The 14,198-nt window shown below is 40.2% G+C and overlaps 1 protein-coding gene across 3 annotated transcripts in view; it reads left to right on the top strand.

Annotated features, from left to right (window-relative positions):
• The window catches only part of HMGXB3 (HMG-box containing 3), a 61,957-nt gene that overhangs the window by 37,427 nt on the left and 10,332 nt on the right, over positions 1-14,198 (top strand). For all 3 annotated transcript variants that reach the window (XM_043987507.1, XM_043987505.1, XM_043987506.1), the window contains exons 7-14: positions 5,266-5,690; positions 6,862-7,037; positions 7,231-7,328; positions 7,702-7,800; positions 8,991-9,140; positions 11,551-11,852; positions 12,394-12,521; positions 14,024-14,155. In XM_043987507.1, the coding sequence (XP_043843442.1) occupies positions 5,266-5,690; positions 6,862-7,037; positions 7,231-7,328; positions 7,702-7,800; positions 8,991-9,140; positions 11,551-11,852; positions 12,394-12,521; positions 14,024-14,155 (1,510 nt within the window). The remainder of the gene's footprint in view (positions 1-5,265; positions 5,691-6,861; positions 7,038-7,230; positions 7,329-7,701; positions 7,801-8,990; positions 9,141-11,550; positions 11,853-12,393; positions 12,522-14,023; positions 14,156-14,198) is intronic.

A 14,198-nucleotide genomic window follows, 5' to 3' on the forward strand; every position in this document is an offset into this window, starting at 1 on the left:
ATAGAGAATTTAAATAGCCCAATCTTAGGAAAAAAAAAAGAAATTGAACATATTTGTTTTCTTTCTCATTAGATTGTAAGACCCTTGAGGACAGAGACTCTTTTGCCTCTTTTTTGTATCTCCAGCATTTAGCACAGTGCTTATTAGCACATAGTAGGTGCCTAATAAATATTTATTAACTGACCATACTTTAGGAACTTCCTTTTGGGGAAAAAAAGTTATGTTTATTTTCAGGTTACAAGTTTTTAAAATTAATTTGTCCCTTCCATTGGCCACTTCTTTCTCTCCTTTCCCAACCCCTCATTGAACAAATATATTTTCCTAATCCCTTAATTGTTATTGTTGAGTTGTTTCCATCCTATCCAACTCTCTGTGACCCCATTTGGTGTTGTCTTGGCAAAAACACTGGAGTGGTTTGCCATTCCTTCCCCAGCTCATTTGACAGATAAGGAACTGAGATAAGCAGAGTGAGTGACTGCCCAGGGTCACACAAGCTAGTAAGTAAGTATCTGAGGCCAGATTTGAACTTAAATCTTTCAAAGTTGTTTTTCTTTCTAATGTTATGATATAAATTGTTCCTGTTCTCACTACACTCTTTATCAGCTTCCTCTGAAATTGATATTTTTATCATATGGCATTATAATATCCCATTATGTTCATATACCAGTTTTTATTTAGCTGTTCCTCAGTAGGACACCCCTTCTGAGTTTCCAATTTTCGCCTACCACAAAAAAACTACTGTAAACATTTTTGTACATGTTGATCCTTTTCTTCTTTCTTTGTAATATATAGGCCTAGTAGTGGTATAGCTGGATAAAAAGGGTATGTATAATATGGGAACTTTCTGGGAGTGGTTGCAAATTGTTTTCCTGATCCCACTGAGTCAGTTAATCAGTAAGCATTTATTTAGCACCAGCTTTATGCCAGACCCTGTACCAAGGGCTGAGAATATAATGAAAAGTAAAAGATGGCTCTATTCCTGAGGAACTCAGAACCTAATGGAGGAGACAATATGTAAGTGACTCTGTATAAACAAGAATATACAGGATACTTGGAAATAATCAACAGGGAGATGACGCTGGAATTAAGAGACATCAGGAAAGACTTCTTGTAGAAGGTTGGGTTTTATGCTAGGGCTTAGAGGAAGCCAGGAGACAAAGATGAGGAAGGAGAGCATTTCATTCATGGGGGGACCAGTTAGTGGAAATATTTGGAGTCTGGAGACGGAGTGTCTTCTTTGAGAACAGCAAGGAAGTTAATGTGACTGGATCAAACTATTAATGGAAAAGAGAAGATTGTTAGGTGTGAGAAGACAGGAAATGTAGAGAGGAACAGGTTATAAAGGGCTATGAAATGCCCTTTCACAGCTCCACCAACAATGTATTAGCACACCTGATTTTTACACAGGTCTTCTAATATTTGTCCTTTTCCTTTTTTGTCATGTTTGCCAGTCTGATAGGTATGAGGTGAATCCTCAAAATTACTTTTATTTTCATTTCTCCAATTTGTGATTTATATCATTTTAAAATATGATAATAGCTTTGACTTTTTTCTTTTGAAAACTACCTTTTCACAGTTTTTGACCTTTTATCTATTAGAGAATAGCTCTTAACTTTGTAAATTTGAATCAGTTCCTCATCTTGAAAATGAGACCTTTATCAGAGAGACTAGTTATAATGATTTCCCCCAGTAACCTCTTTGCCTTCTGTTACTGTAATAGATTTGTTTGTGAAACACTTCTAAATTTTTTATCATAAAAATTGTTCATTTTTATTTTGTATGATTCTATCACTATTTACAAATTCTTCCTCTATCCTCATAGATCTGAAAGATAACTTTATTCCTTGTGCCTCTTATTTTTTTATGATACGACCTTTTATGTCTAAATCATCTATCCATTTGGCTCCATCTTGATGTATGGTGTGAGGCATTGTTCTAAACCTAATTTCTGCTAGCCTACATTTTTCAGATGTTTTTGTTAAAGAATGAATTCTTTTAAATGTTTATTATTTTAAAAAGAAAAAAGAAAAGAATGGTGAGGCAGTCATGAAGAAATAGGCATAAATCTGTCCCCATAGATCTTGAAGCAACTCTATTTTACCAAGGGACAAATTGACCTAATTATAGGATATTACAATCATTCTTATTATTAGGTATTACATGATGTCAAAGAAATAAGGACATGTATCATTACTGTTATATAACGTTACTGAGATCTTGAACAAAAAAGGCTCTTAATAAAATTAGCGCACCCCAAAAAGGAATTAATTCTTCCCTCAGTAGTTGAAGTCTTTGGGTCCCAAGGAAATTAAAGGGAAAAAAATCAAACCCTGGACTAAATAGATTTGCAGGTGAATTCAGAGAATTACCTGACATTCAGAGAATAATTATTTCCATTATTACTCAAATTATTTGTAAAAATAGGGGCTAAACTGGCTAAACTCCTATGAAGCCGGGACAGATAAAGCAGCGATAAAAGTGGGAATCCATCTTCCAGGGTACACACAGGACATATGTATACAGCTGCAAAACACACTTTACTGAAATAATGTCAGACTTCACTATTTGGAGGGTTATTAATTATTCATGGTGGGTGACATGGGCTTAGAATGACATGGGTCTAAAATCAATCAGAAGGGGTTTTTCCTATGTGAAACAAAATCAAAGATATGGCAGGGCCCATGATTTGTTCTAGCTCAGTCTTCTGACTGTGTAATTTCTGATATACCCTGCTAAATATTGGAATTCACTTGGTTTTTGTTGACCTCTTCCCCTCTTATGTTTGCTAAACCCAAGGTATGTTACAACCTAAATGGCCTATTTTAGACATGCAAAAGAACCAGCTAAGATATGACATCATTCTGAGTCATGTAAAGGATGCTAAACATGTCATTGCCTCACTAAGTTTTGCTACAAAGCTCCTCTTGTGAAAAATGATCAGTCTACCAGAAAGCAGGATAGCAGGAAGCTAAATGTTAACCACATGTTCTACCTGTCTAGAGCCCAGAGACAGATAATCCCAGAGGACAGGATTGTCCCCACCCCAAAGCCTATAACTTTTGACCCCAGACCTCAGGAAATAGAATACCGACTGTTTCAGTATCTGGTGCTATCCCCCATCCCCCACGCACCTATAAAAGCCTGGCCTGCTCTGTCTTAGGAAGTGCTTTTGAACTCTTCTTCCTCCCTGAGTGGCTAGGTCTCTGACCTTCCTCAGTCACTTTCCCTAGCACCAAATAAAAGATTACTTTAATTCTAATTGGACTGTGTGTGAGTGTAATTCTTTTTTGAGGAATACCTAAGGACCATTACCACCTCATGACAGTAGGTTCATGTCAATAAAATTAAAATGATAGTATTACCTAAATTTATTTACAAATTCATTACAATGCCAATCAGATTACCTGAGTTGTTTTTTTTTTTTTAATAGACCTAGGAAAAATAATAACACAATTTATCTGGAGAAACAAAAAGTCAAGAATGTCAAAGAGAGGAAGAGACCTAGCAGTACCCGATCTCAAACTGTACCACAAAGCTCAATAATCACCAAAGCTGCTTTACTGATTTAAAAAAAAAAAAAGTTTATCAGTGGAACAGATTAGATGCACAGCACTGAGAAACAAATAAATAGTGGTGTGTTGGTTGATAAATTGAATTACTTATTCAAATCCGACCTCAGACACTTGACACTTACTAGCTGTGTGACCCTGGGCAAGTCACTTAACCCTCATTGCTCCACCAAAAAAACAAACCAACAAATAAAATACTTTAAAAAAAGAAGTAACTAAGAATTCCTTAGTTAAGGACTCGCTATTTCACAAAAGTTCTGTGAAAACTGAAAACTGGAAATTGGTCAGGCAGAAATTGCACACCATATACCACAGTAAGCTCCAAATGGATACATGATCTGGATATAAAAGGATCTATAAATAAAAGAAGTTACATGGATAAGTAGGTAGAATGCCAACCTTGAGACAGAAAAACCTGGGTTCAAGTCCTGCCTCTAATACATATTGACTCCATGGTCCTGGGCAAAGTACTTAATATTTTGGGGTGGTTTATAGGTGACTCTAGTTTCTGGAAGCTTTGTAAGGATAATGCAAGCTCTGGCAGGTCCTACTGAACTGTAGTAAGATCCTAGTCATAGATTGTCTGCTGCCCAAGGACTAGTCTAGTTAAATATGTAGAGCTTATTGCCAGTATGTAGGTAATGAATTCTTTGGCTATGACAACTTATAGAGAAAATACAAAATGGACTTGGGCCATGTGCAGTCTCTTTCCAGTTCCAAAGAAATTGTGGCAGAGTTGTAGAAAATGGTCAGAGGTAGCTAAGACTCTTAGATTTATGACAGTTTGTAAATATTAGCTGAACTCTTGTACTCTCACATCTTTGCCCAAAAATCAATAGTGAATCAGTGCCCAGCCAGTAAACAAAATGAACCATAGCAGGCTTAACATTACTCCTTTATAGGAAAGTAAAATGTAAAGGAAATGACAGAAATTGAAGGATGACTCACAAGTTCTCCTTGAAAAGGCCAAAAATAAAAAGTGTTGGAGTTTTTCCCCATAGTGCTCCCAAAAACAGTAAGAAAAATAATAGAATTCAGTGGTTGCCTTGTAGTTCTCAAGATGTGCCTTAAAAAGACCACAGAGAAAATAATTTGTAGCCTGTGCCTCTGTGTCTGTTGTAGAATATAGAGAAATTTTGCAAAAATTGATTGAATGAAAAAGCATTTATGAAGGTCTTACTATTTGCCAAGCATTGTACTAAGTGCTCAAAATATAAATGCAAAAGCAGAACCTGCCTTCAAGGTGCTTACATTCTAATGGAAAAAAATAAGAGCTAGCAGTTCCATAACTACTCTTTAAGGTTTACAAAACAATTTACATGCATTAGCTCAGCTGATCTCATAACAATCTTGTGCAGTCTGGATTTCTACAACTTACCATGTTACATAAGTAACGGGCCCATGATTTGTTCTAGCTCAGTCTTCTGACTGTGTAATTTCTGATATACCCTGCTAAATATTGGAATTCACTTGGTTTTTGTTGACCTCTTCCCCTCTTATGTTTGCTAAACCCAAGGTATGTTACAACCTAAATGGCCTATTTTAGACATGCAAAAGAACCAGCTAAGATATGACATCATTCTGAGTCATGTAAAGGATGCTAAACATGTCATTGCCTCACTAAGTTTTGCTACAAATTTTTCCTCTTAATTCTGAGTTCTTGATGCTGTGGAATGAAGCTGTTTCTTCTTTCTAGGAAAAGCCAGCCAAAATCAAAGTGGAATTGGGCTCAAGTGTCTCCCCCAAAGCCCCTGTCACTAAAAGAAGTCAGCAGCCAATCACCTTGGATCAGGGGACTGTGAAGGAAAACCCCTCCAAAGTGACTTTGGAGAACTCAGAAGCTGTTAGCCAGCTCCTGAGTGTAGTACCCGTGGGCGAATCAGTCCAGGAGGGAGAATGGGAGGAAATCATCATCTCTGAGGCTCACATCCTCACTAACCCAGGGACACCAGGTGAGAGTGGAAATTCAGCAGTAGTGACATTGTCAAGCAAACATAGTCTGGAACATGAGGCTACCTCTGGGTCAGACGAGAGAGAGAGTGCACAGTCCCACCCACCACCACTGACTGAGGGAACCAGGACCTCCAGCCTTCCATCATCCACAGCCAAAAAACCCTCAGGGTAAGTTGCTCTGTGTCTGTATAGGTCATTTTGACGTAGAACTGACTCCGGGTTTCCAAAGGCTTTACCACTGGAGTGAATCATCTGACCGGTAAAGCTGAAGTGCGTATCTTATCATCAGAGGACTAGCCTGAACTAAAAATAGAGTCTCCAGAAGGCTGAGATGTTTTATTTTGGTTTCTTGGCTACATCAACCCATGAAACCATCTCAATGTGTAGAGGGTAGTAGGTCTTTTTAATTATTGCAGTGAGTGCATATTTATAGAGAAATCCTTCCCCAAAGAGCTGAAAATACCTTCATATGTATGTTCTCTTATGTTCTTATAGCATTCCCAGGAAATAAGGAAGGATAGTTGACAATTCCCATTTTACAAATGAAGAAATTGAAGCCTTAAGTATTTTAGCACCTACTATATGCAGAGCACTGTGTGCTAGAGACCAAAAAAAAAGTTTCTGCACTACTTTGCCTGTGGTACCTAATAAGTGACAGGTGAAGAGTGAGCTTGCAGCTCAGCTTTCCAAACTCCAAGCCTTTTGCTTGTTCCACTGTATTGTAGCTCTAGTGCCTCATATGTTGCTCAGATTTCCAGTGAGTTTCCCTTCAGACAAGGCAAGCCCTCCCCTCACGTTCCTTTCAGTGAGAAAAGATTGGCTTTTTGTGTGGGTGTTCATCCTTCTCTGGTGAGAGGAGTTCCCCTCTCCTATCTCGTATCCTGTCCTATCCTTTGTGAAGAATGATGTGAGAAACCTACACTTGTAGCCCTTCTGCTTCCTTCATTAGGCTACTTGTCTCTTCTATTGCAAATCTTACTAGTCCTACTGCTAAACTTTGAGCTGGAACTTAAGGGCTTCTGTCTGAGTGATGTTGATCCAGTTCATCAGGCTGCTTAGGCCCTGGGAATGGTTTAAGAGACCTTAGATGCCTTCAGTTTGGCTCCCCAAGATGTGGTTGCAGTTTTTGTTGATTTTTGGCAAATGATTTCTTATTTGAATCCCTTTGCTTTAGAGAAGCTTTGTTCTAAGGAAATACGTTGAGTAGTTATGGTATTGTATTTTCTCCAGAGCAGAAATCTAGTAGTTATTAGCTTTGCTTTAGATTTCCTTCCTGTGGTTTTCTCCAGGCCCCCAGTGGCTCCAGACCAAGTTCAAAATTTCCCTTCTTGTCTTGTAGAGTTGATTTGCCCACCATTGGCCACAGAGCTCAGGAGCTAAAGAGTAGAGTTCGTGGAAAACCTTCTTTACTGGCTGCAGCAAGGCCCATGCGAGCAATTCTTCCAGCCCCAGCAAGTGTGGGGAGAGAGAACAGCACTGAACTGCCGAGGATCAGAGAGTACTTTTCTTTAAATGGTGAGGGCTCAGAGTCTTCCCATATGCAGGGCATTCTTGAATGTGTAGTTGTGTTAGTTAGAGTCTGTAGGTGAGGGGTTGATGGAAATGTGGCAGTGAGGTGGGGGATTTAATGATCATTACTTAAGCATGTCAGTGGGGGAGAGTATTACAAAATGTTTTCCATTCACCATCTCCGCCTCTCTTCCCACAGATAAGTCTTCTTTAGTGAGGACTTCTGGCTTGAAGCCAAGTACAATGAAGCAACTGGGCCACTCTGTCCAACACCTCTCTGCCATCAGTGAGCAAAAGGTGAGTCAAATTCTTTCCAAGTAAAATCTTACACTAGTTGTACCTGCTCAGATCCACATTTAAATCAGAAAGTGAAGAAACTTCACATCGTGTGAAACTGGGAGCCCCTGGATTTGGAATGAGCTATCTTTTAGTGGCATGAGGGAATTCTGATTTAACAGCCCAGAATTTATTACAATTCATAATGAAGATTTTTTTCTCCATTGGGCCCACTAGAAATTGTCTGCTAGGGGTGCTTTCCAGACTTTGTAACTCTAGCAGAGACACTACTGCCACCTGAAAGTATTAATTAAAATAGAGTGCAGAAGTTTTTGTTTAACCTGCTGACTGAAAGATCAAGTCATTGAAAACAGTTTTCTGTTCTGATCCACAGCTACAGAACAGTCCTTCCAACCGGACATCTCAGGTGAAAGTTGTAGAGGTCAAACCGAATCTCTTCCCTTCCTATAAATACAGCTGCACCGTCACACTGGTGAGCCCACTGTGTCCATGAGGCTTGATATAGAGGCCAGTTGAGGGCAAGGGGAAAGAGCTGGTTGTTGATGCTGGAGACCTAAGGGGGTCTCCTGGCCATCAGGAAAAGCATTGTTTTTAAAGGTCTATGTCCTGGAGGCAGTGTTTAAAATGTGCTACTAAATTTTCTAGCTGGGGTAAGTTTATAAGATGCAGACCTGTTGAAGTTCTTAGCATCACTGGGAGTTGTCAGCTGTAGTATTCAACTCCATCTGCCCCATTGAGCCATCCTTGGTCCTCCAAGGTTACTTTAGTCTTAAATCTTTCCAAAGCACTAACCTGGCCAAACACTTCCCTCGAAATAATGACTTTAAGTAGATCTACTGATGGTTTGATTATTATTCAGCCAATCCTGATATTGCTAGATCATCTGGGTTCTTTCATTGTCCCTCTGGAAAGTGAAGACATTTCAGAAATGACTAAGACTTAGTTCTCTAAGGAAGCTATGTTCCCAGTCAGTGATTTTACTCAGGTCATCTGTTTCAACTGACCTACTTGATCATTTAACACAAAAACTGTCACATTGAATATAAAGTAAGTGCTAATGGAGGGATTGACTATATAGAGTGTATGGGAACCCAAACTGTGGTCTCACTGGAGGTCATTATGTAACCTTTTTTGCTGTAGTTGTTCCCTGCAGGGGTGTCTGCCCATTGGAACTCCTAGTGACTTCTTGTTGTAGAATCCTTTACAGGAGCCTGTTATGAAAGATAGGATGTTAGAGTTAGATATCATGTAAACCAAAGGTCTCAACCTTTTCTATGTCACAGACTCTACTGGCAGTCTGACGAAACCTATGGGCTTCCTTCTCAGATTAATATTTTTAAATGCATAAAATAAAATACATAGAAATACAAAGGAAACCAATTACATTGAAATACAACTTTGTGGAACCCAGGTTAAGAACCCATGATCTAGACCAACTTCGTTTTACAGATTGGTGTACTGAGACCCAGAGATGTGCCCAAGGTCATACTGTAAGTTAGTAGCAAAGTCAAATCGGGGTATTTGATCAGAGTTGAAGGAAGCCTGTATGTGACTGAGCGTCTTGGGAATGAGTAAATCAGATTATCACAATTTCCTTGACTTGCTGATATTGGTCATTCTGGTGTAGAGGTCAGCAAAATTTGAATGTTATCTTTTCCTCAGGATCTAGGCCTGGCCACATCAAGAGGCCGGGGAAAGTGTAAGAATCCCTCCTGTAGTTATGTCTACACCAACAGGCACAAGCCACGAATTTGTCCCAGCTGCGGCTACAACCTTGCCAAAGACCGAACTGAGAAAACACCCAAGGCTGTTGTGAGTTCTTTTTTTCTTCTCACATCTTTTGGGTTTACATGCTTATCTTGGGTTGAAATTTATTGTAGAAAGTTATAGTTGTATCAGACTTCAGAGTGCTAGTCACTATAAATGTCTTTTAGTAGTAAGAGTGCAGGGCTGTTAGGTTAACGTTGCAGTTCACACTTTGGCCAGTATAATTAGTATGTAGGATAAACCAGAGCAATGAATAGTATACTAAACCCTGAGATGGGACTTTTTTTTTTTAACCAAAGGTTATTTTTTGTGTTTTCTGAGAAGTAATGGTGAAAAAAACTGCCACATTTTTGGAGTGGTAATATAAAGCAACATCTAATTTTAGTTTCTGCATGGAAATTCTTCAAAATGTTTGAAAAGTTACTGTAGCTGTGTTTTGGCTTACAGAAAAACACTTTACCAGTATCACCAGCTTTTGAGCATGGCAAGTTCTCACACTCTCATGAGGGATTGTCTTATTCGTTCATCAAGCATTTATTTATCACTGGTTGTGAGGAAGGCATTGTTGTTGACACTGAGGAAACAAAATTTAGATAGACAGCCCTTGCCTTCGTGAAACTTAGAGTGTTGGGCGGAGGAGGGGCTAAGTGAGATGTAAATATAGACAACTATAATGCACTCCTATATTACTGTGTATTTGGTGCATAACAAAATGCTATGTGAGGTCTGAGGTGGGGAATTGGATGACATTCCAAGCATGGGAAACAGTGAGAGGAGCCTTGAGAGCACAAGGCTTGTTCAGGAGCTAATTTATTTGTAGCATAGAACATGTACAGTGGGATTATATGAAATAGGGCTGGGAAAGTAGCCAGGAAGCATGATTGTGGCGGGGTTAGAATGACAAGCAAAAGGAGTTTGACTTTAATTCATTAGGCAGGATTTTGGTGTCCTATGTAGACTCAAGAATACGAAATTCTCTTTCTGAGCTGTTGTTTCTTATACTTAGAATACTTATTGCTGCACAAAGCACACTTGCAGTATGTAGAGTTTAGAACCACTCACTGGCAGAGTAGGCAAAAGAGAGGAATTAAATTTTTTTTTTTTTTTGGTGAGGCAATTGGGGTTAAGTGACTTGCGCAGGGTCACACAGCTAGTAAGTGTCTGGGGCCGGATTTGAACTCAGATCCTCTTGACTCCAGGACCAGTGCTCTATCCACTGTGCCACCTAGCTGCCCCAAAAGAGAGGAATTCAAATACTGGATCATAGAATTTGAAATTGGGAAGGATCTTAGAGATCATTTAATCCAATTCCTTCATTTTACAGATGTAACTGTGACTCACATAAGTCATAAATAATAAAACCACTTTTTGAACACAGTTCTCTGATTACAAATCCCATTTTCAAAGAAAGTCACTCTGGTCAATGTTCCTGCTATTCAGAATAAGTAGATAATTCTAAACCCGTCTCCCAAACTTCACAGCAGGGCCTAGGCCTCTAAAGACCTTTCCCCCTTCACTTAAGTGTTGCTGGCTGCCTCCTCCTTTGAGTATACAGGTTGTAACACAGAAATTGATCCTTGCCCTTATATAGATGATTTCTTTTTTAAGGTCAAGTAGAAATTATAGGATACATCCGTTTTGTTTAGTCCTGGGGCCCCTATCTAGATAACTGCAATGCTTGACATAGTCGAGCTACAGCATGTAAGACTCCTTTAATCATTTCTTATTGCACCTTGGATTCAACTCACTTTCTCACCCTGGATCTCATGACTAGAAAAATGAAAAGTAACACCTCCTTACAAAAGTCTAGGCCTTTGTGCCTGGAATTTGTGTACGAGGCTCCTAGAGACTTCAGCGTACTTTATTATTAAAACTCAATTTTCTAAACTTTATTATTAAACTCCAATGCCGTTTGTGGTTAGTTACTGTTGAGATCAAATGTTGTTTTTTTTAGCCACACATTCAGATCTTGTAAAATATAAGTTAAAATAGACACTGGAGATGAGGAACTAATCCTTTTGAAAAATGAGGGGAAGGGGGGAAGTGTTATTCAGTACCGCAAATCAGTCATGTACTGAGTGTCCATTATGAGACCTTGCTGTGGCTGAATGGCTGATTTTGTGGAGATTGAAAAGGGAGATAGCAATGAGCAAAATATGGTTTTGAGTATGGAAACTCATATCCCTCCCTTTCAGCTCTGAACTCCAAGTCAGCAATAACCTCATAATGAGTTTATAGTGCTATATTCTGCCATAGATGCTGAAAAGAGTTGACAGAGCAGGGAAAGGCAGTGCTGATGTTTACTTGGGGACTGGCCCTTGAATCTATTCCAGAGAGGCTTATAAAGCAATTGGCAGCAAATACCCAAGGTCCTGGGCCTCCATAATTGGGTGTGCATCCCAGGGTTGTCACATTCTCCCCTGACGACCTGGTGAACAGTTCCATCTCATCCCAGGAGGTGAGCTCGCCATCCCCCGATGTGCTGAACACAACTGAGCCCTTGAGCCAGGCCCAGAAGGAGATCCAACGCCAGTCCACACTGCAACTATTGCGCAAGGTCCTGCAGATCCCAGAGAATGAGTCGGAGCTGGCCGAGGTCTTCACCCTGATCCACGAACTCAACAGCTCCCGACTCATCCTGTCCAACGTGAGTGAGGAGACGGTCACCATCGAGCAGACCTCTTGGTCGAATTATTACGAATCTCCATCCACGCAGTGCCTCCTCTGTAGCAGCCCATTATTCAAAGGGGGACAAAAGTAAGAGCCCCTTTTAGCTTTATCCTGGCCCCTGCCTACTCCATCTTAGTTACATGATTGTGCTCTACCTTTCAAAGGCCTTTTTCAAGCCCCTTCATTTTGAGACATCTTGCTATATATTCTCTGCCTTTCCTGAGGTTCCCTCCACAGAACTTATTTTCGTAGAATTAGGTGTTAATTCAGTATTTAGTATGTATTCCAACATCCTTAGATCCTAAGCAACATTTTGCCCAATTTCGAATTTACTAAGATTGGAACACAAAGAGAAACATACTTTCAAAAACACCCCTTGGGCTTAGTTGAGTGTGTGATGGGGAGGAACAGATGACTTAAATTTAGTGGTGAAGAAAAAGAATGAATTTGTAAGTAAATAGCACATAGATAGTCTGGAAAACCTTTTAGAACTGAAGCTTTCAAAACCATTTCCTGTTTCTTTTACCAGTTCTTGAAAATATCGCCCTGGTTCACATAACCTTTTAGCTCCATTAGGAGTTGGTGTCTATTTTGCCTTTCCCCCTCCCCTTTCCTTTTTTTGCTATAGCTCCTTGGCTGGACCACAGGAGTGCTGGTTGCTGACAGCAAATCGATTGCAGCTGGTTACTGCCCAGGTGAAGATGTGTTTGAATCCGCAGTGTCTGGCTTTGCACAGTTTCACGGACATCTACACAGGTAGGCAGATCCCTTCCCCTCTAGCTGAGCCCATACAATGAATTCTGAAGTCTAATGCCCTAAACCATTGAGGATCGGTCAGCCCTGTGGTCAGTCCAGTCACTGGATCAGTGTTCTTCCTCAGGATGGTGATGCACCTTGAGACCATGACATGAGAATTAATTGAAAGAGCTGGGTATATTTAGCCTGGAGAGAAGAAAAGTAGAGACAGGAGCATGGGATGAGCACTGTCTTCAAATGTTTGCAGGGCTGTCATGTAGAGGAAGGGTCTAGTCTTTTTGGTCCGAGAAGACAGGACTAGGAGCCATGTACGGAAGTTGCAGAGACTTAGAGCTGTCCGGCGTGAATTGACCTGCTCCTAGAGATATTGGGTTTCCCTTCCTTGGGAGGTCTTCAGGCAAAAGCTGGACTACAAACTTAGGGTTATGCTAGGGGATTTCTTTTATATGGTGGTGGTTGGGCCAGATAGATAACTGAAGTCCCTTTCAGCTCTTGAAATTCTGGAATTTTGTGGCAGGTACTCTGGAAGCTACACCAAGTAATGTGGGAAATTGCGGGTGTCCTCAAATGTCTTTTTTCTCTTCATAACCCATTATCTTTGAAACCATCTATACTCTAATTTATAGTTTCACCCCAGATCACCACTTAGGGGATTATGGGAGCCCGATTTTACCTTCCTGCCATATAAAGTAGGGTTTTCTTTTATGACCCCTAAATGGTAACTTTCAAGCTTCCATGGAAATATGCCCCAACAAGGCTTAATTCCCTTTTAAAATACTGTTCTTGATTTTAAGGCTTTCAGTCATGTCTTCTTTTAACCTTACTTTCTCCAGACGGAAGGGTCTAAATCGTCAATAACTCACTAAACATTTATTAAGTACCTCCTATGTGCCAGGCCTGTGATAAGTGCTGGGGATATGAATAAAAGATGATCCCTGCCCTCAAGAAGCTTTCAATCTTATGGGAGTAAAATGGCACACAAAAGAAAGCTATGAAGAAGGTATAAAAGGGAGGGGGAGATATCAAAGAAATCAAAAACGAATATACCTAGAAAGAAGGAATGAAGCCAGAGAAGTCAAAGAAGAAATGTAAAATGAATCCTCTTGGTGCATTCTTGTGTGAATGTCATACCAACTTAGTTAGCCAGAAAGATACCAATTTCTGTCTTAAAAGACCAGGCAGGTGGGGCAGCTAGGTGGCACAGTGGATAAAGCACCGGCTCTGGATTCAGGAGGACCTGAGTTCAAATCCGGCCTCAGACACTTGACATTTACTAGCTGTGTGACCCTGGGCAAGTCACTTAACCCCCATTGCCCTACCAAAAAACAAACAAACAAACAAAAAAGACCAGGCAGGGATTTGGGGGTTGAGAGGTGAGAGATTCTTAACATGCATTCTCTTCCAGACCTTGACTAGTGTTAGGCTAGGCTGGCATTTAGGATGTTTGGCATTCTAGAATCCAATCCAAAAGACTGACTCCTTTTTTGCCTTTTTACTGGCAGGTCTCTTTAATGTGGGGAGCAAACTGTTGGTGAGTTTGGATCTGCTCTTTGCCATCAGGAATCACATCAAACTGGGAGAAGACCCTAAGGTGGCCATCAGCAGTGTTCTGGAATCAGTCCAAGAACAGACAGGTGAGGACTGACTGACATGGGTGTTCAGGCCTTGAGCAGCAAA

The sequence above is a fragment of the Dromiciops gliroides genome, chromosome 2 (assembly GCF_019393635.1).
Source record: "Dromiciops gliroides isolate mDroGli1 chromosome 2, mDroGli1.pri, whole genome shotgun sequence".
Taxonomy (NCBI): Eukaryota; Metazoa; Chordata; class Mammalia; order Microbiotheria; family Microbiotheriidae; genus Dromiciops; species Dromiciops gliroides.